Source organism: Pelodiscus sinensis, chromosome 5 (genome assembly GCF_049634645.1).
Source record: "Pelodiscus sinensis isolate JC-2024 chromosome 5, ASM4963464v1, whole genome shotgun sequence".
Lineage (NCBI taxonomy): Eukaryota > Metazoa > Chordata > Testudines > Trionychidae > Pelodiscus > Pelodiscus sinensis.
This window is the reverse complement of record NC_134715.1, coordinates 22646581-22672238: the sequence shown is the minus strand read 5'-3', so window position 1 is coordinate 22672238 and position 25658 is coordinate 22646581. Positions and strand designations below refer to the sequence as shown.

The 25658-nt window shown below is 47.8% G+C and overlaps 1 protein-coding gene across 2 annotated transcripts in view; it reads right to left on the bottom strand.

The window, feature by feature from the left end:
* The window catches only part of METAP1 (methionyl aminopeptidase 1), a 42772-nt gene extending 36060 nt beyond the window's left edge, over window positions 1–6712 (bottom strand). The window contains exon 1 of one of the 2 annotated variants that reach the window (XM_075929646.1): window positions 6401–6712. In XM_075929646.1, coding sequence (XP_075785761.1) covers window positions 6401–6514 — 114 coding nt within the window. In that variant the 5' untranslated portion in view covers window positions 6515–6712. The remainder of the gene's footprint in view (window positions 1–6400) is intronic. The other variant, XM_075929644.1, reaches the window with a different exon arrangement.
* Window positions 6713–25658: the final 18946 nt, after the last annotated feature.

The following is a 25658-nucleotide window of genomic DNA, read 5'->3' as shown; positions in this document are numbered from 1 at the left end:
GAACTGCTTTGTCTCTCCCTCTGAAATATACAAGAGCTGTGGCTGACTCTTGTACATTTCAAAGGGAGAGGCACAGTGGGATAGCGAGCGCCCCCCCCCCTTACTGACTAATTGAATAGTCGATGGAAATTCCATTGACTACTCAATTAGCTGATTAATTGAAATATAACAACCCTAATCAGTATACAGGGAGAGGAGTCTGTGTAGTCCCAGCTGCAAGTGATCCATAGGAACTGGGACACGTACAGGCAAATTTCACAAAGCCTGTGAGAAAAGAGCTAAGCTACAGTGCAGATCGAAGATAAAGGAGCTGATGTAGCCATACCATAAGGTGAGTAAGGCAAAGGGTTGCTCTGGTGCTGTACCCAAGATGCCCAGGAGATGAGACACTAGGTAAGTGGCTCTGGCAGAGGTGCGTGCAGGACACAGAAAAGTGGGAGCCTGGCTGTGATTCTGTGGGCTGAGCGTAGCCCTGTGTAGCTAGCTGTTATGTCCAAGCACGGCACTGATGCACACCAAGGTGTGAATAGAATCTTGTAGAAAGATGCTCTGGAAACTTTGCCTGAGGTACTTGTCAAGTCTCTGCTGCAAGTTCCACAGCAGTGCTGCAGTGTTTCTTCCCCCGTTGTAGAGCACTGTCCCATACCTTTCTGCAATCAATGGCGCAGGGACCAAAGCAGCACATACATGAGCTGCATACAGAGCCGGGAAATAACTACTGGCATCCAGTAGTTGAGCCCTGGTTTCCCTCCTTACCCTCAGCAGTGTGAGGTCTGCTACAGTGATACCCGCCTGTAGAGAAGAACAATTTCTCTGCACAGCTGCTCCACAAGCCACAATTGTACTCTCTTTTGCCCCAATGCATGTCCATCACCCCTCTTTCCCCCACACTCACCATGTTTACAGTGCCTGCAGAGATGTATGTGTCTTGCAAGGATCAGTGAGAAAGCGATTAGGAGTGTTGTAAAAGGTGCTTGTAAATTAAATGTTTCAATGTTGAACTAGAATTTAACAATTCTTCCCTTTGTGCATTGTGTTTTACAGCAGAGAACTTGTGGACATAGGGGCCTACCCCAGCAGTCATACAAGAAAGCAGCCCAAACGCAACAGAGAGGACTTAGTGAGGGAAGTGATCAAGCACTCCTCCATATAGGGTAAGAGGACCAATGGATAAAAGAGAGGCAGGATAGGAAAGATGGTATGATCAAGGTCGTGGAGGAGCAAACCGAGATGCTCAAGTGTGCAATCAAGCTGCAAAGTGAGCAGATCTGGGCTTAACCTCTCCTGCAGCACATATACAATTCTTTGTCCAGCAGCCCATCCTGTACAGTACACGCACACATTCCTTTTCACTCTCTTTGAATCCTCAGTTTCCCCTGCATTCCACCCCCTCTCACAACTTTAACCATGACAGCTGGACCTACAGTTGTGAGGTTTCACGCTTTCGAAGCCCCTCCCTTACCAGAAAACATGGGTGCTGTGGTATATCACTGACTAATACAGGCAAACTTTTTTAATGGCACAATTATTTTATTTTCTGCTCTACAAAGCATAGCAATCACTTTGGTCCAAGGTACAGGCCGCTCAAGCATTTTCTTGTACAGATATGTGTTAAATGGGATGCAGCAGGGAATCAACGGCAAAAGAGGTAGGTTTCAGTGCTGCTCATTGTCAAAGTGTTTCCTCAAAACCTCGCTGATGTTCCCTCTGGAATCTTCTGACATCCCTAATGTCTGGCTGCTCAAACTCTGCAGCTAAACACTGTGCCTCTGTACAACATCTCTGAGCAAACCTTTCACTCTTAGATTCACAGAGATTATGCAAAGTGCAGCACACAGCTATGGTCATAGAAAGTCTGTTCTATAAGGTCTAGCCTTACAAAGACATTTACTTCCTTTCAATCTGCCAAAGGCACGTTCCACTTCCATGAGGCACAGACTCGGCGGCTACGTCTAGACTGGCATGATTTTCCACAAATGCTTTTAACGGAAAAGTTTTCCATTAAAAGCATTTGTGGAAAAGAGCGTCTAGATTGGCACGGACGCTTTTCTGCAAAAGCACTTTCGTCATTTTCGCGATTGGGGCTTTTTTGCGCAAAACAATACCGCGTTGTCTACACTGGCCCTCTTGCGCAAAAGCATTTGCGCAAGATGGCTTTTGCCGAAACGGGAGCAGCTTAGTATTTCCGCAAATACTTACATGAGATTGTCAGTGTTCTTGCGGAAATTCAAGCAGCCAGTGTGGACAGCTGGCAAGTCTTTCCGCAAAAGCAAACTTGCCAGTCTAGACGCAGCCACCCTGTTAAAGCACTTCTTGCTGCTGTCCAGGTGCTCTGTACAAGGTTTCATGAGCCAGGGCTACAAGGAGTAAGCCGAGTCTTCCAAGATTACTTCCATTACTTCCAAGATGGGGTATTTCCATATCCTCCCACTGAAATCTTGTGGTCTGGAAAGAAAGTCCTTGCCTGCAGCTTTCTGCACAGGCCAATGTTCCTAAAGATGTATACATCATCCACCTTTCCAGACCATCTTTCACTGATGTTTGTCAAATTCCCATGGTGACCCCACCTGTAGCACCATCAAGCAGTATCCCTTCCTATTGCTCTCTACTGTGACAAGGCCGTCTGGTGCTAAAGTCAAAATGTGTTCCATCTTCTACCTCCCACACAGCTAGGAAGGCCCATTTCTGCAAAGCCATCCAGTATGTCATGCATATTTCCTGAAGTCGCAATCCTCCATAGCAGAATGGGACTTATTGCCCTGCAAACTTGCAGTAGCACAGCCCCAATGGTCAACTTCCCCACTTCAAACTGAGATGCCAGCTTCCAGACAGTAACTGCCCCACACTTCTCTACTGAGAGGGCAGCTCTCATTCTGGTGTCCCTGTGCCGCAGTTCACTGGGTCAGCTCAGCATACAGTTCCAGGAAGTCTGCTTTATGCATCTTTAAGTAACCACTGGTCTTCATCTCACATGTGCATGATAATGTGATCCCACCAATCATGCTGGTTTCCTTAGCCCTGTGGTTCTCAACTGGTGGTCCATGGGCCACTGGTGGTCCACAGTGACTTTTTCGGTGGTCCACAGGAACATTGTCCAAAGTCACACGACATGAGTAGGTGCTGCCGTTAGGCTGTTTTACGCCATGTTCACAAGCACGCAGCGCATCATCCATAGCGTCACCTAGGATGCAACTGCGTTGTGTTGCCAGTAACTTCCGTCTGAGGCTCTGAGCATCAGTGTAGCTGCTGCCATCATGCTGAGTGGTTGCTGTGTTGTTCGTCCTGTGCTACATGTGCTGGAGGTGGTCCTTGAAAATGTTTTGATTGGCCTGGTGGTCCACAGACTGAAACAAGTCGAGAACAACTGCCCAAGCCCAAAAGAGACACTCTGCCTTACCAGTCTGTAAGTGTCAAATGCAATGACAGATTGCTGCTGTCCCAGCTCACACAGAACATCAGCTGCCTGTGACTCTTATTCCTCTGTTAATTCTGCTACAATGCGTGATGATCTCACGACACTAAACAGAGCATAGGAGAGAAGTGTGGGATCCATGCTTTTTCACTAAAGATATTGGAGCGCACAATGGTGCAAAAGCAAACCGGAAACCCCTAGAAGCTGGAAAACAAAGCAGTGGCTGACAGGATGTTTTGCACGGTCCCCAAGATGTGGCATGTGCCATTACACATTCTCACCACAATACCTATCAACAGATGGTGTTGCCACGCACTGTGGGATACTGTGAGCAATGCACTGTTGGTGTGTATCAACAACGGAGCTAAAAATGTAGACACAACCTGCCAAAAGAAGAAGCAAGTGTGAACACGCTTTGGCGACTCTAATTTTGACGACTTCTGCATGTCAATATTCCTTTCAGCAGCAAAACTTGGCAGTGTAGACAAACCCTTACAACATACTTGTTATTCCAGTAAAAGAGTAGGCATAATAGAAAATAAGAATCCCTTCCAACTATACAGACATTCTGCAGGTTTTGGGGGAGGGGTCCTGCAGATATGCCTAGAATTTCTCCACAGACTTTTAACTGGCTAGTAACTTATTGTATTCACCAATGTCTATATCAGTGCAGACAAGATCTGGCCCACCAAGCCACTGGGTCATCCCATGGGCCACCCAATCGGGTTCACAGGCCTCCCCACCAAACTCTATGGCACAGAGAAGCGAGCCATCTGCTTCAAAGTGGCTCCACATTGCTTTAAGCAGCTAGCTGCTCCTTGTGGCTCGCTGCATCGGGCATGGGGAGAGGCTCCACAAAAAGAAGCCAATGGGAGCTGAGAGATTTTGTTGGGGGCCGGGACAGTGTGCAAAGCCCCCTCCCTCCTCCTCCGAGCACCCAGAGCAAAGAGTGACACGGAGCAGCCAGCCATATTGAGCAGCCAGGAGCTGCAGCAGTCAAGGAGTCTGCCTCAGGGTCCTGCAGGGCTGCTAGCCGGGAGCCGCCTAGGTAAGCGCTTACCGGCCACAGCCTGACTTTGGCACCCCAACCTCTCCCTCTCCCTGCCCCAGGTCACCACCTCCTCCTGCCCCAGGTCACCATCCAAACCCTCTGCACCCCCTCTTCCCGCCCCCATCCTTGGTCAAAGCTCCCTCCCTGCACCCCCTGCTACTAGGGATGTAAAATCCCATTTAATTGGTTAACTAGTTAAATATATTAGTTAGCCTGTTAACCAATTAAAGAGAGGCCAGGGAGAGCTGCTGCAGCCCAGCTAAAGCAGCCTCTCCATCAGCTCCTAGACAGCAATGCCATCCCATCCCCCATCCTGCCACAGGCAGGGGATGCACCAGCAGGATGTCAGGGCAGCCCCTACCTGCAGAAGGCCCATGGCAGGCTGGGAGCTACTCCAGCCCCCACAGGTTAATCTTAACCAGTAAACCTCATCCATTAAGGATGAGGCTTACTGGTTAACCAGTTAAACATTCACATCCCTACCTCCTACACTCCTCCCCCAGGCCAGATGCCTCTCCTGCACCTGGTTTATACTCTGAAGCAGGAGCATTCATGTGCCTTATAAATAAATGGACCAAAATCCTTATTCCTCTTATCATCAACTATGCTTTTGACTATTGCACCAGTTAATTATGCACCAAAATATTACTATTTGTTCACTAATGTCAACAGGAGAGGACTAAACAGCTTGTTTTACTACTTATTTTACATTTTTCCAAGTAAGAAAAAATATTACAACTGTGGTAGTAACTGAAAATAAGTAGGCCTATCAGGTTGGCTTCTTTTTAAAAAAACATGGAGATGATTAACCACACGTGAATTATAGTTTTTACCTTAAATCTGCAGAGCCTAACATTTTTTTCCAAAAGCTTATTTAATTAACATAGCCAGAGAAGTCATATCTTCAAAGCAGTCAGTCCACGGTCACAGAAACGTTCTAAAAACAATTTATCAGGTTTCATTTTAATGTATTAAGTACATACTTTAAAGAGGACACAACATATGTGAAATATGAAGAAAAACTTTCATGCTACAATTACTCTGTCTAATCAAGACTGGAATATTACACACATGTATAGGATAACAGATACAGTGATTTACACAGATAAAAATCCAGACCATAACACCTAACTTCCTATCCAATAACATTTTGATTTCTGTGAAAATAAAAGCAAACACACACATATTGAAATGCCTTGTTCCCTTCTTTCTTAAATGCACTGAGAATCTGCCAGAGCAAATTGAACTGCAAATTAACCTGCAGTTAATTAAATCCAGCAAGAGAGACTGGAGATTGGGGGGAGAAGGAAATAGGTGACAGAGCTGAAAAAAAGATGTAAGGTGCTAAACTGTAGTATGAAAGACACAAAAAGAGAACTGTTTCAGCATTTCCACATGCTTGCATCCAGCATGGCCCCTATTAAAGTATCTTCCTACAGGGTCTAATTTACTGGTGTGAACTTTCCTCTAGGGTCCAAGTACAGTCCTCCCCCACTTGGCCTCTGCAAAAGGAACACACCATATCTAGCCCAAGCTTATACAAACCAAGATTGTGTTTCTGCCTGTCCATTGAAAATGCAGATCTCAGAGGGGAAAGAACGTGAAAGGGTGCAAAGTTGGACGCCTCGCTGCAAGGATCTCAGGCCCATCTGCCGCTCCTCACCCTCGCCCAGTCGCACACCGGCCCTCGCCCCACCTGAACCCGCCTGCTCGCCGCCAGACACAATCACGGGACTTGGCAAACTACGGCCAGGGCCGGAGCCCTGCAGGGGAGGCAGCGGGGGTCCCGCTCGCGGCTGTGCTGCCCCGGGCAGGCGCCCCAGCAGCAGCGCCGGGAGGGGGCACCGGGACAGGAAGCAGCGCCCTGTCTGCAGCCGCGTGCGCCCGGGCGGGCGGGCGGGCAAGGCGCCGGTCCGAGGGCCGCGGCGGGGGCTCACCTGGGAGCAGAAGTAGGAGCCCTGGATGCCCAGCTTGATGCAGGTGGGGCACTGCAGCTTGGCCTCGCGGCTGCACCCATCGGTCTCGCACACCCGGCTCTCCACGGCCGCCATGCTGCTGCCTGCCACAGGAGCGACTCGGCAGCCGGGAGGGAGGAGCCGGGGCCGGCGGGGCCCTCTGACTGAGGCGGGGGAGGAGCCCGGCCGAGCCCGAGCCGGCGGCGCCTCTCACGTAGGGGCGGGCCGAGGTGACTGTGGGCAGCCGGTCTGTACGCGCCGCCGCCCGGCTGGATCGCACCGCAGCGCCGAGCCCCGCCCAGGCACTGGGCGCCCTTCGCCTGCGGGGCGGGCGGTGACAACGACTTGCAGCCTGAGGCGCAGCTCCAGGTCCTGTTCTTCCCCCTGCCTCTCTGGGAACCGGCGGTGCTGGAGCACCCCGTATGTATGGGGGGTCTTGGAATCAAGCTCTAAACCCTGGGTAGATGAGACCTGTTGCAAGGCACAGGGCACCCCTAGCGCCCCTTAGTTCATAGAAAACTAGGGCTGTGTCTAGACTGGCCAGTTTTTCCGGAAAATCAGCCACTTTTCCGGAAAAACTTGCCAGCATCTACACTGGCCGCTTGAATTTCTGCAAAAGCACTGACTTCCTATCGTAAGAAATCAGTGCTTCTTGCAGAAATACTATTCTGCTCCCGTTCAGGCAAAAGTCCCTTTTGCACAAAGCTTTTGTGCAAAAGGGCCAGTGTAGACAGCTCAGATTTGTTTTCCGCAAAAAGCCCCGATCGCAAAAATGGTGATCGGGGCTTTTTTTGCGGAAAAGCGCGTCTAGATTGGCACGGACGCTTTTCCGCAAAAAGTGCTTTTGCGGAAAAGCGTCCTTGCCAATCTAGACGCTCTGTTCCGAAAACGCTTTTAACGGAAAACTTTTCCGTTAAAAGCATTTCCGGAAAATCATGCCAATCTAGACGCAGCCTAGGACTAAAAGGGAGCTTGAGAGGTCATCGAGTCCAGTCCCCTACCCTCATGGCAGGACCCAATACCATCTGACCATCCGTGATAGATGTCTATCTAGCCTGCTCCTTAATATATTCTAGTGTTTAACCACCCTGACTGGAAATTTTTCCTAATGTCCAACCTAAACATCCCTTGCTGCAGTTTAAGCTCATTACCTCTCGTCCTAGCCTCAGAGGCCAAGGAGAACAATTTTTCTCCAGCCTCATTGTGACACCCTTTTGGATACCTGAAATCGGCTATAATGTCCCCTCTCAGTCTTCTCCTTTCCAAACTAAACAAGCCCAATTCTTTCAGTCTTCCTTCATAGGTCGTGTGCTCTAGTCCTTTAATCATTCTTGTTGCTCTTCTCTGGACCTCCTTCAATTTTCCCACATCTTTCTTGAAATGTGGTGCCCAGAACTGGACACAAAACTCCAATTGAGGTCTAATCAGTACAGAGTAGAGCGGAAGAATGACTTCCCATGTCTTGCTCACAACACTCCTGTTAATGCATTCCAGAGTCACGTTTGCTTTTTTTGCAACAGCGTCACACTGTTGACTCATATTTAGCTTGTGGTCCACTATAACTCCTAGATCCCTTTCTGCAGTACTCCTTCCTAGACAGTTGCTTCCCATTCCGTATGTGTGAGACTGATTGTTCCTTCCTAAGTGGAGCACTTTGCATTTGTCCTTATTAAACTTCATCCTATTTACCTCAGACCATTTCTCCAGTTTGATCAGATCATTTTCAATTATGACCCTGTCCTCCAAAGCAGTTGCAACCCCTCCCATCTTGGTATCATCTGAAAACTTAATAAGTGTACTCTCTATGCCAATATTTAAATAGTTGATAATGATATTGAACAGAACCAGTCCCAAAACAGACCCCTGCAGAACCCCACTTGGTATGCCCTTCCAGCAGGATTGTGAACAGTTAACTACTCTCTGAGAATGGTTATCCAGCCAGTTATGCACCCCCCTTATATTAGCCCCATCTAAGTTGTATTTGCCTAGTTTATTGATAAGAATATCATGCAAGACCATGATATCAGGGAACATGCGCTCCTTGTTCTTAGGGTCATTTGAGGTCTGGCTGCATCCCCATGCACACCTAGAAAGGACAGATGGGAAGGAAGATGTTCCTGTCTTTTTACCTTGGGCCATGCAATGTGGGTGCTATCAAAAGAAGTTACAGCAGGGTTCAGTCACTGGGTTGGAATGGGCCTGGCTGAAATGTAGCTGATGGGTGTCAGCTAGCTTGCATACATCCCGAGATAGAGAGGCAAAAATGCAGCTAGGTGTATGCCTACACTTACGAAAAGTTAAATAAGCATACTTCTTGGTGCTTTATGCAGCTGTTTGTATCCAAGGATCCCAAAGCCCTTTCCTTAAGTTGTACAGAGTGTAATTATTTAATTTGACATGATAGAGAAACTAGGACATGGGGGCCTTCACCATGAAAAAAGGTGCATTCCTTGGGGTAGCTAACTGAAAATAAAATCCTAGTGATGACAAGGTTGCCGGTTGTTTTCACATGAGTTAGCAGATCAAGCTAAAAGTAGGCTCACACATAGTCTGATTCAACCTTCTAATCCATGTGAAATCTACTAACTGCCCTGTCTTCACTGGGTTTTTTAATTGCAAGTAGTTAACTGGCAGGGTTTAAAGACTCATGAGACAAGGTTTATCTTCCAGCAAAGCCTTAGTGACATGTTAAGTAGCCAAGATCCCCCAGAGGACTGTCTCCAGGCATGGTCTTTTCTGAAAACCGCTGTCCTGAAAACCTGCGGTGAAACTGGTGGCTACACCAAGCGAAGGAACCAGGATTGGTTTGATACTAACCATAAGGAGATCCAGGGCCAGATTGATGTTAAACACAGAGCATTCAAAGCCTGGCATAGCAACTTCTCATTTCAGCAGAAGAAACATGATTATAAGCTTACCAAGGGCGAAGCACAACAAAGAATTAGAGTCCTTAAAAACAACTGGTGGAGAGAGAAAGTAAAGGAAATACAGGCAGGGCTGTGCTGACTCCAACAACAGTCATGAGTTCTTCAGTGCTGTTAGGGCAATTTATGGTCTGTCAAAACAGGGTGTCACTCCCCTACAATCAGCAGACGGGACATTGCCTGTCAAGACCAAAGTTGTCATCAATAGCTGGTGGCAGGAACACTTCAGCCACCTTTCAACTGTGATGCAATTGTCAACAATAGCTTTTTCAACGTGATCATCAATCTACCTGTCTGGCTCTATATGGATCGTGAACCCTCCATCTGCGAAATCCAAGGATCCACAAAAAAGATGAAAGACAACAAGGCCATAGGCACCGATGGAATCCCTGCCAAGAGATTCAAACGGAGGTCCATCCCTGTTGTAGTGCTTATACTCCCTCGTTCTGGTGACCTGGAGAGAGGAGACCATACCCAGCGAGCTCAGAGACACCATCGTAGTGACCATCTTTTAAGAAGGGTGACAGGACGGACTGCGGAAACTACCGAGGGATCTCCTTGATTCCAACCGCAGATAAAATTTTCATCTGAATCCTTCTGAACCATCTCCTTCCACTGGCTTAAGAAGTCCTTCCAGAGTCACAATGTGGCATCTGACCAGGGCGAGGAACAACAGATATGATCTTTTCTGCCTGTTTAATACAAGAGAAATGTCAGGAACAACGTCAGCTTCTGTATATGGCGTTCCTCAATTTGACTAAAGCTTTTGACTCCGTCAATCGCGAGGCCCTCTAGAAGATCCTGCAACACTTTGGCTGTCCACCAAAATTTGTCAATATCATATGTCTCTTATACAACAACATGCAGGCTGTGATACTCAACAATGGTGATGCAACTGAACCAGTTGATGTAAGGACTGGAGTCAAACAATGTTGTGTGATAGTAGCTATGCTATTTAATATCTTTCTGGCAGCTATGCTCCAGACTGTTGGAGATGATTTTCCAAGTGGAGTCAAAATAACCTACAGGATGCATGGTAGCCTCTTTAATTGGGCTGCTTCTGAGCCAAGACCAAGACAACAACAATGTCAGTGGGTCAGTGGTAGAATGTCAGTACGCTGACAACACCGAGGTCAATGCTACCTTGGAAAATGGTCTCCAAGCAATCTTTGATGTTTTCATCATGGCTTACCGCAGATTGGGACTGACGCTCAATACACGAAAGACCCAGGTACTCGTTCAGCTAACACCTGCCATACCATTACCCGAACCAGCCATCATGGCGGACGACCACGTACTGAAGAATGTCAACAGCTTCCCCTGTCTCGGAATCTATCTGTCCAGCAGTGCTGACATTGATGATGAAATCCGCTGGTGTCAGCGCTGATGGAGATAGAGGCCTCATGTGCAGCCAATGCCAGAGGGTATGTCTACTCTACCCCGCTAGCTCGTGAAATGAGGAGTAACGGTAGTTCGAACTAGGAAGCCTAGTTCGAACTACCTAGTTCATGCCCCGTGTAGCCGCGCTGCACGGGGTTCGAACCAGCGAGGTTTTAAAAATGGCGGTTCCCCGCTTATGCAAATGAAGCCCGGGAAATTCAAATCCCGGGCTTCATTTGCAAGTGCGGTATGCCTACATTACCCCGCTAGTTCGAACTAGGAGGGTAGTGTAGACATACCCAGAGAGTGTTTCTTGCCAGTATTGGCCTAATTTCTCATCTTTGCACTCATTGGTTATAGGCATCCCAGGGGAAATCTTACTCCATTTGAGGGATCCCAGAGAGGCTAACTGCCCTGTCTTCACTGCGTTTTTAACTGAAGGTAGTTAACTGGAGTTAGCTAACAAGTGAGGAACACACCTTATTCTCATATTGAAGACCAGACCTGCCATTGGGAGGGGGGACAAAGGGGCCAGTTGCCCTGGGGCCCAGCAATTCAAAGGTGCCCAGGGCTCCCAGTTGCTGCTACTGCAGCAAGGGCAGAGGTTAGAGCCCCAGGACCTTTAAATCCTTACTGGAGCACTGCACTGTGTGCTTTGGGCAGCTCTTGAAGGGTTGGGGGGGCACATCATAGTCTGGGAAGCCCTGAGGGCTAGTTACCCTTTTCTGCCCAAGCTCCATCTTCCCCTGAACCCCTTGCCCAGGAGCTGGTGGAAGCTGTTGGCTCCCTTGGTGAAGACAAGGCCAGGGAGGTGAAGTGACTTGATCCAGATCATGTAGCAATGAAGCAGCAGAGTTAGAAATAGAGTATTGGATGCCTGTTTCCCAACCTCATTCTGTAACTGTGAGACACGCTAGCAAAAAAATTATTTCTGTAAAGTGCTTTGAAAATAAAGATTTTAACGTATTGTAATCATTTGCCGTGCCCATGTGTCCTCAATGTCCATGTACGGCACAGAGGATATACTTTTAAAGGTTTCATTTGAAAGACCCACTCTTAGTAAACTGCAAGCTACTCAATATGACTATTCAGACTGAATAAAACATGACACGCAGAGAGTGAGATGAAGGCCTCTGCACTATCATTTAACATCCCATAGCTAGCCCGGGCCATTTGACGTGGTCTGATGGGGCGTGGGCTTGGTCTGATGTTGTTTGGCCTGCAGCTTGATCTCTGGAATCCCCCAAGCAGGGAAGGTCCCAGAGTCCAAGCTCCAGTGTGAGCCCAAAAATCTACACAGCAATTTTTAGCCCCACAGCCAGAGGCAGCTGATTCAGGCCAGCTGCAGCTATGCTGTGGGTCTTTTATTCCAGTGTAGATGTGCCTACACAGAGTTAGCCAGCTGCTTAGTATCTCTGGTACACTTCATTGTTATTGATTAACTTAGGGGGTAAAAAAGAAACATTTTTTGTGTTGGAAACTTGTCACGGAGTTTGGTAGGACTCCGGGCTGGTTTATTAGCTTGTTCTATTTGAAATCTAGGCTTGGCTGCTGATTGAGCTAACTTGCCCTTCAGTTAGGTGAGCTGGCATCTGATTTTTAGAATTCTCAGATGAGAGCTATGCATTTTTGTAATAGCCTAGTGATTAGGGCAGAGGAAGGCAAAATACATCTCGCAGATCAGATTTGGCCTCCCAAGCCTTTGGATCCAGCCTGCCATGGTCCTCAGGCAGGCTCCCTGCCTGACTCACCTTCAAACATTTTCAACTTGGAGATCTTTGCTAAAATGTGGATTTTTTGCCCCTGACCCTTTATTTGTCAGAGAATGGCCATTTAGCAGGTAATGGTCCGTCAGTCTTGTTTACACCTTGCTGAGGTGTCGAGGTGTCAGATTGCCCTTTGTTTCTGAGGAATTAGTTTGGCCACTCCCCAGACTTATGTGGAAACAATATGTTAGTCATCATGATCTCAATTTATGTTTATAACTTCATATACAACACTGTTAAGTGCATTTTGCCATGATATGGTAGGTCAGAAAATTATGAGTTTTTAAATAATACCTCACAAGACATGCTTAGTACAAAACATAATACAATAGAATGTAGGTTATGAATTCAGGAGTATATTCTGTCACACTGAGATGATAGCTGCATGTTGTGTTTTGCATAATATTTATGAGAGAAAGGGAGATTGACTTAGTGATGGGTGGGAGGCTGAGGTACAGAAACTTGTTTAGCAGTCTGTGAAATCAGCAGGTATTAAAAATGAAAATAGCTTTGTCAATACTGTCAGAGCTGCTATGACTCTGACTTTGAGACTCATAGCTAATAAGTGATGCACCTGCATAGCCAGCTGCTTTCCCAGAGCAGGGATGGAGGAGGAATTGTGAGTAGTTCAGTCTTTGACAGGAGGTAAAAGTAGCATGTCATGGCTCTCCTTATTTTAGCTTCCGAGAGTGATTTGATAACTTTGCAAAGCCCTGTGACTTATGCAAAGTGTATAGATATTCTGTGCAGATTGCATTGCCTGTTTTTTATAAATTAATTTAAAGGCTGCATCTAGACTGGCAAGATTTTGCGCAAAAGCGGCCGCTTTTGTGCAAAATCTTGCTGCCTGTCTAGACTGGCCGCGAGTATTTGCGCAAGAACACTGACTTTGTACTGTACAAAATCAGTGGTTCTTGCACAAATACTCTGACGCTCCCGCTCAGGGATAAGCCCTCTTGCACAAGTATTCTTGCGCAAGAGGTCTAGTGTAGATAGCCAAGTTAATTTCTTGCGCAAGAAAGTCCGATGGCTAAAGCCATCAGAGCTTTCTTGCGCAAGAGCGCGTCTACGCTGGCATGGATGCTTTTGCGCAAAAGCAAATCTTTTGTGCAAAGGCCCATGCCAGTATAGACGCTCTCTTGCACAAATACTTTTAACGGAAAAACTTTTCCGTTAAAAGTATTTGTGCAAAATCATGCCAGTCTAGATGCAGCCAAAGTGTTTTTAGTATTAAATAATAATGATGTAACAACCAGAAATAAACATTTGATTTAAATTGCTGATGAAACAGCTTTAAAGTGACACTGCAATGGATGGCAGGGTACAACAATAGGGGCACTCCATTTCGTAGACAAGCATGTGCCTTGTGTCTTCCTCTTCTTGTTCTCGGGCCTCCTGCTGTTGAATGGTGGGACTCGAACTTATTGGGACACTGGATGGCTCACAAGAACTGGGCTTCAAGGTGCAACTGTTCCTGCTGTCCTCGGATTCAGAAGAGTGGAGCAGCTTGGGGTGCTCTGCTTCCCAGCACAACAGGCCTCCAGGGTGGCACAACCCTGCTGGTGATAGGGCTGGGGGCCGTGCAACCACACAGTTGGGAGGAGCTGCCAGCACAAGGTGCTGGCTCCTGGGAGTGGCAACACCACATTCCACTCCTTTGGCTGCAGCGTCTCCCGGGAGCAGAGCCCTGTGGATCAGCAGATACCAATGTCTATCCATGGGCTCTAGCATAGGGCTGGGGCCAGAGCAAACAGGGAGCCTGTCTTGGCCATGCTGCACCTCCATCCTGGAGCTCCCGGCAGTAAATGCCACCTAGTGGGTGCCTGCACCACAACCCTTAATTATCTCCCAGAGCCAGCACTCTCTTCTGCACCCCAACCCCCAGCTCTGATTCCCTTCCCAGAGCCTGCACCCCCACCCTTGCCCTGACCCCTCTCAGAACCAGCACCTCATATGCCTTACTGCACCCCAAAGCCCAACCCTTACCCGCTCCCAGAGCCAGCATACATACCCCTCCTGTACCCCAGACTCCCTCCTGTACTCCTAGCACCTGCCTCAGCCCTGCCCCCCACACCCTCCAAGAGCCAGCACTCCCTCCTGCACCCCAAGCTGCAGCCCTGAGGTGCCTTCCAAAGCCAGCACCTATACCCCCTTCTGCATCCCAAGCCCCCTCACAAAGCCCAATCCCCTGTCCCAGCCCAGTGAATGGGGGTGGGGGCGGGATGGAGTGAGCAGAGTGGGGCTTTGGGAAAGGAGCAGGGTAGATCTAGAGCCGGCCCCAGGCCACCTGGCCACAACAACCTTCGGGGAGATCTGTGGCTACTGTGCCTTGGGGCCTGTTTTGGAGTGTGTGGCCACGGCAGCAGTGTCTCCTGCCTCTGGGGCTGGCCTATGGCCGCAGCAGCGGCATCTCCTGCCTCCAGGGCCACGTGGCCATGGCAGTGGTGCCTCCAGGGCTGGTCCCGGGCTGTGTGGCCGCAGCAGCAGTACCTCTGGCCTTCGGGGCTGATCTGCGGCCAGAGGTGCCCCCGGGGCCGGCCCTGGACTTCATGGCCGCTGCGGCAGCAGGGCCTCCCTCCTGGGTAGCCGGGACAGCATGGCTGCAGTCGTTGCTGCAAGGGGGCACGAAGCCAGGTAAGGTTCCCTTTCATCCTCAGATCTACCCCCCACTCCAGTCCTGCCACTTCTCTCCTCCTCCGCCTTCCCCCTCCCCCCCAAAGACACGGCACCTTCAGCTTCCTCCAGCACTTTTCCCTGTTCTTGCACCCTCTCTCCTGGCCACACAGTGTACCCTTCCTTGTTCCTGCTCCTTCCACCTGGCCAGACACCCTACTCCCAGCCTGCTTCTGCACTCCACCTCCCTCCCAGATCCTGCACCCCATCCCTATCCTACTTGCTGCCTGCCTCCCACACTGTACCCCTCATTTTTGTCCGTACCCCAGAGCCTAAGGAGCTCCATAAAATCCACTAGCTGAATGTCAGTCCCCACCTTCCCTTCCCCTCACCCGTAAAGCTGGGTCACCAGAGGAGTGAGATCTCTTGGAGCCACATCAGTGAGCTTTGGGGGGTTTTGGAGGAGATTTTGCTTCTCACTTGTGAGATTCAGCTGATTTTTTTGTGGGTCAGTGACCCCCGACCCAAAAAGGGTTCCTCACCCCTGCCATAAATAAAGAAAACATTGAAGCCTTTTATGTTGGACATAATATTTTACTTTATTTAAAATGAAGTTTGATAAACTATCATTAAAAAATTAAAATGCTTAATCTATTTCATAATTTAAATTAAACTGTTCTTACTAGCTGCAGCTGGTTCAGAAAATAAGGTAACCGTACCCAACCCCCTTCCACTTGATGCCCCACCCTCTTCCAGGTCGGCCCACGGACACTTCTGAAATTTGTGAAATGGCCCCCCTTCCAAAATTATTGCCCACCACTGCTATACAGGAACACTTTAACCTCCCTGGACATTCAATAATGTATTTAAAAGTAGTGATTCTTTTACAAGGGAATTTTATTGCCCAATTGGTCAGTCCTGGGACCAATCCTTTTCAACTTATTCATAAATGATCTGGAGAAAGGGGTAAGCAGTGAGGTAGTACAGTTTGCAGATGATACCAAACTGTTTAGGATAGTCAAGACAGAAACAGACTGTGAGGGACTCCAAGAAGATCTCACCAAACTGAGCGATTGGGCAACAAAATGGCAAATGAAATTTAATGTGGATAAGTGTAAAGTAATGCACATCGGGAAAAATAACCCCAACTATATGTACAGTATGATGGGGGCTAATTTGGCTACGACAAATCAGGAAAGAGATCTTGGAGTTATCATGGACAGTTCTCTGAAAACTTCCACGCAGTGTGCAGCGGCAGTCAAAAAGGCAAATAGGATGCTAGGAATTATTAAGAAAGGGATAGAAAATAAGACCCAGAATATCTTACTGCCCTGTATAAAACTATGGTTCGCCCACATCTTGAATACTGTGTACAGATGTGGTCTCTTCACCTCAAAAAAGATATTTTGGCCTTGGAAAGGGTTCAGAAAAGGACAACTAAAATGATTAGGGGTTTGGAACGGGTCCCATATGAGGAGAGATTAAAGCGACTGGGACTTTTCAGTTTAGAAAATAGGAGACTGAGGGGGGATATGATAGAGGTATATAAAATCATGAGTGGTGTGGAGAGGGCCGATAAAGAAAAGTTATTTATTAGTTCCCTAAATAGAAGAACTAGAGGACACCAAATGAAATTAATGGGTAGCAGGTTTAAAACTAATAAAAGAAAGTTCTTCTTCATTCAGCGTGTAGTCAACCTGTGGAACTCCTTGCCAGAGGAGGCTGTGAAAGCTAGGACTATAATAGATTTTAAAGAGAAGCTAGATAATTTCATGGAGGTTAGGTCCATAAAAGGCTATTAGCCGGGGATAAAATGGTGTCTTTGGCCTCTGTTTGTCAGAGGCTGGAGAGGGATGGCAGGAGACAAATCGCTTGATCATTGTCTTCGGTCCATCCTCTCTGGGGCACTTGGTGCTGGCCACTGTCGGCAGACAGGATACTGGGCTAGATGGACCTTTGGTCTGACCCAGTACGGCTGTTCTTATGTTAATTACAGAGGGAGACTGCTGAACTGTAATTCATTTACAAGTTCCGTTCTATACTATCAACTTGGGCTTGAATAAAGATATTAACTGGTTAACACACTACAAAAGCAATTTCCCCTGCCTTTGATATTAGCATTTATACATTAAAAGCTCTGAATGATACACATCCAGCCTGTTTCAATTAGTGTTATAAACACTGGTCCCACAATTTACAGGTAACTGCTTTTGCTGTTATATATACTCTGGATTCTGTAATTTCCACTCCAGTTCATCTGAAGAAGTGTGTTTTACCCATGAAAGCTCACAGAAGACCCCGCTGGGCAGCTTCCCAGAGAGCTGACAAAACCACTGACACTCACCTCCTTGCTCTCATGGCCATCACACCAACCTGTCCTGCTGGGCCAGATCTCCTGGTCTTCCCCTGCCAAGGCACAGACAGGGCTGAGATCATGTCCGTCCCTTCTCCCGCTCCCCCGCCAAAGAGCAATACAGACACTGAAGCTCTTCAGGACTGAGGTAAATGCAGTTTTGGGCTCAGCTTCCAGGGACTCCACTCCCCAAATGAGATCAGAACCCCAAATAAATCATTCAGGTTAGCCTCCATTAACAACAAAAGGGGGAATGTACACACTGATTGCTCCCTCAAGTAACAGTTATTTACACTGGGCTTGATAGTAAATAAAAGTGACTTTATTGAGTACAAACAGTATGATTTAAGTGGTTGCAAGTGAAAACAGGCAGAGCAAAGTAGATTACAAATTTAAAATAACAGAAAACATAGCTAGTTCTTACACTAAAAGCTCAGTGCAAACGTATCCTAAAACTGTTCTTATCTCAGCTAAACCTCCAAGCCAAGGAAGATTTTTTTCCCCTGGTGTCTCTGGTTCATTCTCTTGGGAGTGTCATGCCAGCCAAAGACAAAGAGCCTGAAAACTTTGCTTCTTAGCCTTCCTTTTAGGCGGGAATTCTTTGTTTCACATTCTTCCCTTCCATGAAAAATTATCTGGTCAGACCCTACCATTTGGGATGGACACATGTCTTCCTAAGACCAACCACTTCTTAGACTTAAAGGACAAAAGAGGCTGTTTACAGGTGATTACACAGACATCAGCATTGGAAACACCGTTGATGGCTTTCATTTGCACATTTAAAACCATAAACCATTCCATACTCCATATTTCTAACTCTACATACAAGAATGATACATACACCAAAATAAGATATGCAGATCCAGCAAACTGTGACATTAACATTGATATGTTACATGAGGTATTTTGTCCAAAGCATCTTCAAGTTATGCATATTTGTATCTATAAGTCAATTTCATAAAGCCTGTGGGAAGGAGAAACCATCCCATTCATGATATATTTATTAGTCTAAGGGTATGTCTACACTGCACAGCTATTTTGGGATACCAGAGGTATCCCACAAGCCACCTGTTATTTCAAAAAAAAAATTTTTTAAATAACAGGCGTGCTATTTTGCCATCCTCATTGCACAAAGGATAAAGGATGGCTCGAAATAGCCCGTTATTTCAAAATTTAGTGCTGTGTAGATGTGCCAAGTTTCAAAATAAGCCATTTTGAAATAGATTCAAGATAAGATTTGTAATTTGTGTAAGGCAAATTGTGTATCTTATTTTGAGTGTAGGGTGCTGCACAGATGCACCCTAAGGTGTCACAGGACTGCTCCTTGATTTTAAAGTTTTTCTCTATGTAAGCTAGTGAAAAAGCCATTAGGAGCTTTACTCCTAAGCTGTTTGCAGTTTGTTTTGGACTTAGCTATCTTGAGCAATTTAGTATCATCTACAAACTTTTCCCCCTCACTATTTTACCCCCTTTTCCAGATCACTATGGCTGTGTCTAGACTGGCCAGTTTTTCTGGAAAATCAGCCGCTTTTCCGGAAAAACTTGCCAGCTGTCTACACTGGCCGCTTGAATTTCCGCAAAAGCACTGGCTTCCTACTGTAAGAAATCAATGCTTTTTGCGGAAATACTATGCTGCTCCCGTTCGGGCAAAAGTCCCTTTTGCGCAAAACTTTTGCGCAAAAGGGCCAGTGTAGACAGCTGAGATTTGTTTTCCGCTAAAAAGCCCCGATCGTGAAAATGGCGATCGGGGCTTTTTTGCGCAAAAGCGCGTCTAGATTGGCACGGATGCTTTTCCGCAAAAAGTGCTTTTGCAGAAAAGTGTCAGTGCCAATCTAGACGCTCTTTTTCCGCAAATGCTTTTAATGGAAAACTTTTCCATTAAAAGCATTTCCGGAAAATCATGCCAGTCTAGACATAGCCTATGAGTATGTTGAACCGCATGATCCCAGGTTCTTTGGGATACATTTCTTGACCTATAGGAATACATGTTACAGGTCGTTTAAACCTCAGCAGAGAGCTGTAGTTCTGTATGGGCACATAAGCTGTGTCTACACTGGCATGAATTTCCGGAACTGCTTAAAACAGAATACTATTCCGTTTTCAGTTTTTCTGGAAAAGGAGCGTCTACATTGGCAGGCTGCTTTTCCAGAAAAGCCCTTTTTCCGGAAAAGCGTCTGTGGCCAATGTAGACGCGCTTTTCCGGAAAAGAGCCCCGATCGCCATTTTCGCAATCAGGGCTTTTTTCCGGAAAAGACTACTGGGCTGTCTACACTGGCCCTTTTCCGGAACAGTGTTCCGGAGTAAGAACTTATGCCCGAGCGGGAGCAGAATAGTTTTTCCGGAATAGCGGCTGATTTTGTACAGTAGAGCATCGTTGCTTTTCCGGAAATTCAAGGGCCAGTGTAGACAGCTCGCAGCTTATTCCGGAAAAGCGGCTGATTTTCCGGAATAAGTGGCCCAGTGTAGACACAGCCATAATGTCCATGTCTACCTCATGAAAACGGAGAAGGGAGAGACTGTGTTGTATATGCTTTCCTTCACAACGAAGAAAGAGGCGAACTTCATATAACTATGAATTTGTACACCAAGGGTGTGATGTAAACCTCTGGGTGTTGGAGTAAATCCCTTAAACTGAGTCCTCCTAGAGCTAATCTCAGTGTGTGTATATCTGCAGCTTGATGTGGCTTTGCCTGTGGGTTTTGCTGGTGGAGGTTAGAGATAGGGATGTAAAAATTAATGAATTAACTAATTGAATAGTCAGTGGGATTTCCATCGACTATTCAATTAGTTGATAAGGCCACCTCTGCCTTTGAACTATAGCAAGAGTCCTGCCAGACTCTTGGTACATTTCAAAAGTGAAAGCCCCGCAGGGAGTGCAGGGCCAAAGGGGGACTGATCCCACGCTCTCTGTGGCACCTGAGCCTTTGAAATGTACAAGAGCCCCAGCGGGGGTCTTGTACATTTCAAAAGCAGAAGCCCCGCAGGGAGCGCAGGACCAGAGGGGGACTCCCCTGCTGGCCCCGCACTCCTTTTGGGGCTTCTGCTTTTCTGCTTGTACATTTCAAAAGCCAGGTCCCCCCAGCACCAGCTCCTGCTCCCCGCCCCTTGCTGTCGCTCTCTGATAGAGGCAGCAAGGGTGGCAAAGTGACTAGTCACTTACATCCCTAGTTGGAGAGCCTGACTAAGCAAGACCTGGTGACAGGGCTTTCAGGCTGGCAGAGTAAGGAGGCTGAGTGGTATCTAAGAATCTCAGGTGACATTCCATGGGAGTCAGAAGCAGGAATCCTTCCAAACAACCAATAGGGCCATTGAACAATCAAGAGCACTCAAGGAAAACAAGGTCATTGTGGAGAAGCTAAATGAATTTTATTTTGCATTGCTCTTCACCGCAGAGGATATGAGGGAGATTCCTGCAGCTGAGCCATTTTTTGGGTGACAAATCTGAGAAACTGTCCCAGACAGGTTTTAAAGAAGGCTTTGAAAGAAATAGGCATATTGACCTGTAATAAGTCACCAGGACCCATTCATCCAAGAGCTCTGAAGGAACTCCAGTATGAAAATGCAGAATCACTAACTGTGGTATGTACCCTATCACTTAAATCAGTCTTTGTACCTGATGATGGGGTGATAGCTAAGGACACATTGATTTTTAGGCAAGGCTCCAGCGGCGATCATGGCAATGAAAGGCTGGTAAACCTGAAGTCAGTACCAGGCAAACTGATTGCATTTATAGCAAGGAAAAGAATCAGAAAGGGCACGTCTAAACTACAAAGATTCTGATCACGCTTTCAAAAGAGGATCTTTCAAAAATGAAAATATTCTGGACGCGTTTTTTTTTGGAAAAAAACCCTTTTTCGAAAAAACCACGTAAACCTCCTTTTTTTAGGAAGAGCATCCAGACTACTTTCATTTTCAAAAGATCTTTCACAAATGCGATCCCCTGGAATTTGCATGTCTTGTGAAGTCTAGTGCCATACTGCTCCCCAATATAATAGTGAAATATATAGACAGATATTATGTTCTTAAACTCTGTGTTTGTGGTTGGTCCCCAGCAAAGAAGAAAAATCAGGTTTCTATCAGACAAGACATGTCTAGCCATCTATATGTTTCCATGTAAATTGAGTATTTGTCTTGTTCACAATGGGCATGAACTGAATGCAAATGAAGAATTGTGAGAATTTTTTTTTAAAAAACACAAGAAAAACCGAGCAGGGAAAACCTGATATGGAGGTGCACTTCGAAGATTTGCTTATCATATATATGGTAGCCCAATGTCTGTGACTCTGTAATGCTGAAATGCTGGCTGTTGCCTCTGGGTGGCGCTGTTGCCTGAGTCATGTCCTTCACTTCCCGCCGTGGTGCTCAGCTGACTTCTGCGCCGTTCAGCCGGGCTTCCATGGGGGAGCAAGCAGCGCAAGCGGCCATGCGGCAGCCTGGCTGAGCAGCGCAGAAGTCAGCCGAGTGCCATGACGATAGGGAAAGAGGGGTGGGGCAGTGACGTACAGAGCCAAGGGGCGGGGCCTGGCTGTGTACTTTACTGCCCCGCCTCCCTCCGCCCCCCCCTTCGCCTCCCGCCATGGTGTTCGGCTGACTTCTGTGCCGCTCAGTCAGGCAGCAGCGGGGGAGCCCAAATGGCCACTTGCTCCACTTGGTCCCCCGCGGTGGCCCGGCTGAGTGGTGCAGAAGTCAGCCGAGTGCCACGGCAGGAGGCGAAGGGGGACCGGGCAGTGACATGTGGCATGACAGCAGCTCCAGGCCCCACCCCCTGGCTGTGAACGTCACTGCTCCACCATCCTTTGCCTCACGCAGTGGCGCTCAGCTGACTTCTGTGCCGCTCAGCCGGGCCACCACACGGGAGCAAGTAGCACAAGCGACCGTTTGGGCTCTGTGCTCCCCATGCAGAATGGGGAGCGCGGAGCCCAAGTGGCCGTTTGGGTTCCGCGGTCCCCCGAGTGAGAGGCAGGAGGGGGAGGAGAAGAGAAAGAGAGAGACGGAGAGAGAGGCAGGAGGCGGAGGAGAGCAGAGGGGGGGGGGATGCAGTAGGAGGAGGAGAGAGAGAGAGAGAGAGAGACATAGAGGAGAGACCCGAAAATCCCGTCTTATGACAGGCTATTGGCTAGTTATATTTGAAGAGCAGAAAAGAAACACCCAGGCACCGTTCTCCGAGGAAGTAACAGGACAACGATTTTACTTCAGTGATTTTAGCCAACCGTGATTGAGACCCATTTTCATGGAGAGAACTTTGGGTGTGATAGCCTTCTTCAGACAAGAGAGTAACTTGTTAAAGTTTAGTCTCTAGAAAATTGTTTTTCTATATAACCATTTGTTTCTAATATTTGTACCCCTTTTTACTTTAATCCCTATTATTTGATAATAAACATTTTCTTGTTTTCGCTATAAATCTTTAATGCTGTGGTGTTAAGCAAAGTATTAGTCCTGAGTTGAATCTAACAAGCTGATGTGCACTGTTTCTTTGGGAACAACAACAAGTCTCCAGCATTATTTCAGATCCAAAATTGTAGCGTGGACACCTTTTCACTTTTGGGGGAGCCTAGAAACCACGTTGACTGTGCCTTCTTTCCACATGTACTCTATGCTGATCAGGGGAGCCGACAACTTGTGCAGGGCCCAGGGCAAGCTGGGGGAGGGCTGACTCTGCACTCCTGGGAGGGACGGGGGCTCTGGTGGAAGGGGCAGGGTTGGCTGCATCCAGCCCTCCATTTTGTCCCCAGCCCTCAGAGCTGCACAGAGCATGGGACACGGCACTCAGATGACAATATAAAGGGCCCGGGGCTCCAGCTGCCAAGGCTGCTATAGTAGTAGCAGTGGTAGTCAGGAGCCCTGGACCACTTTGAATCTCTGGGTTCTGGTTCAACTGCCTCCAGTGTCTCCTCCCCCCCCACCACAAACACACATTGGCCTGGCTTATGCTGATTAGCTGTGTGCACCAACTCTCCTCCTCCCAGTCTCTTCATCACAGAGGGTATGTCTACACTTGCACCCTCTTTCGAGAGAGGGATGCAAATGCAGCTGAGCAAAATTGCAAATGAAGCCGGGATTTAAATATCCCGCACTTCATTTGCATATTCGCGTTATGGTGCTATTTCGAAATAGTGCTACAAGCAGTCCCCGAGTTACGCGGATCTGACTTATGTCAGATTCGCACTTACGAACGGGGCTTTCTCGCCCCGGAGCTCGCAGGCAGTGGGACCACCCAGAGCGCAGCAGTCCCGCCACCTCGACCTCCGGGGCGAGAAAAGCTGCTCCAGGTGCCCCTGGTCTGCTGGGGACCGTCTCCAGCAGACCAGGGACACCTGGAGCAAAGCTGGGGAGGTGGAGGGGTCCCGCGCCTCTGAGGCTTTGCCAGAGCAAAGCCTCAGAGGCACGGCACCCCGCCGCCACTGCGGCTTTCCTCCCCGTGTCCCTGGTCTGCTGGGGGGGGGGCGGGGTGCAGCTAGTTGAAAGAGCCAAACGAATACCTAGAAACCATCTACTACAAGACAGACCCAAGAAAACCAACAATAGAACACCACTTGTCATCACCTACAGCTCCCAACTTAAACCTGTCCAACACATTATCAATAGATTACAACCTATACTGGAACAGGACACTAAACTCCAAGAAGCTCTGGGAGACAGACCCATAGTCTCCTATAGACAACCACCTAACCTCAAGATGATTCTTACCAACAACCACAGGACATACCACACTAATACCAACCCTGGTACTTTCCCTTGCAACAAACCCCGCTGCCAGCTTTGTCCACATATTCACTCTGCTGACACCATTATTGGGCCTAACCAAGTGAGTTATAAGATCAAGAACACATATTCCTGCACCTCCAGAAATATAATCTATGCTACCATGTGCCAAAAGTGTCCATCTGCTATGTACATTGGACAAACGACTCAGATACTTCGCCAAAGAATCAATGCCCACAAAACAGACATTAGACAGGATCACAAAGAAAAAACAGTTGCTTGTCATTTCAACCAGAAAGGACACTGTCTCAATGACCTGCTAACCTGCATCCTACTTCAGAAGACATTCAAATCTGCACTTGAAAGGGAATCCTCTGAACTGGCATTCATGCTAAAAATCGACACTCTCCACAGGGGACTTAACAAAGACTCCAACAATCTTAGCCATTACAAAGATAGCTTCCCCAATTATCACCTCTAATACTATTAACTCACAGACATCTACCCTTCCCCACCTCTAATATCATTAACTCACTGGCATTCACCTTCCTTTCCCCCACCCCCCCGCTTCCCCCTTCTGTTCTGAAATGTGATTTGTCCTTTTCATGTGTGTTCACTTTTTTTTAAATTGTATCCTTTGGTATATATGGTTGTGACTATTTTCTTCCACTATTTGATCTGAGGAAGTGGGTCTGGCCCACGAAAGCTCATCATGTAATAAACCATCTTGTTAGTCTTTAAAGTGCTACATAGTCCTGTATTTTGTTTCAGCTACACCAGACTAACACGGCTACATTTCTATCACTATTGAAAATGTAAGGAGCCTTATCTTTCTGTATCTTCATCAAATAAAAATATATGTTTATTGAGCCAGTTTGTATTTTTATAGTATTAAAATCCAAACATTTCTTTGACTACTAATCCACATCATACAGTAGTTTAAGGGATACAGGAAGGGGGGGAGCGAGAGGGCAGCCACCCTGGCTTCCCGGCACCCCAAGCACCCAGCCCTCCGGGCAACAAAGAAAGACGATGCAGGCAGCTGGCGACTCGCCCTGGGACGGGCACGGCGTCTGCGATGGGGTGAGTGATTCGACCTTGCGCCAGCCAGGGGAGCCAGCGGCGCGGGAGTGGAAGGAGCCCAAGTTGGGACCGTTCTGGCACCCGTGGGCAGGCGAGTTTCGGGCGGCTGCCCCGCCTGTTGTGGGGGGATCGCTTTAAAGCACCCACCCCACTTAGGACCTCAGGCTGGAACCCGGTGGTGAGGGCAGGCCCGGGTCCCCCACTCCCCACACCTCCCTACCTCGGCGCAGGTCCCCGAGGCTGTAATAGCCTGACGCACTACCTCCCCCCCGAGAGGGAACGAGAGGGAGAGACCGAGACTAGAGGGACGGCTCAAGAGCCCGGCCACACTCCAGCCGGGGGCTGCCCGGGAAGGCACCGGACCGGGTCCGCCAAGCCCCCTGCTCACCTACGGTGATCACACCCGGCCCCCTGCTCAC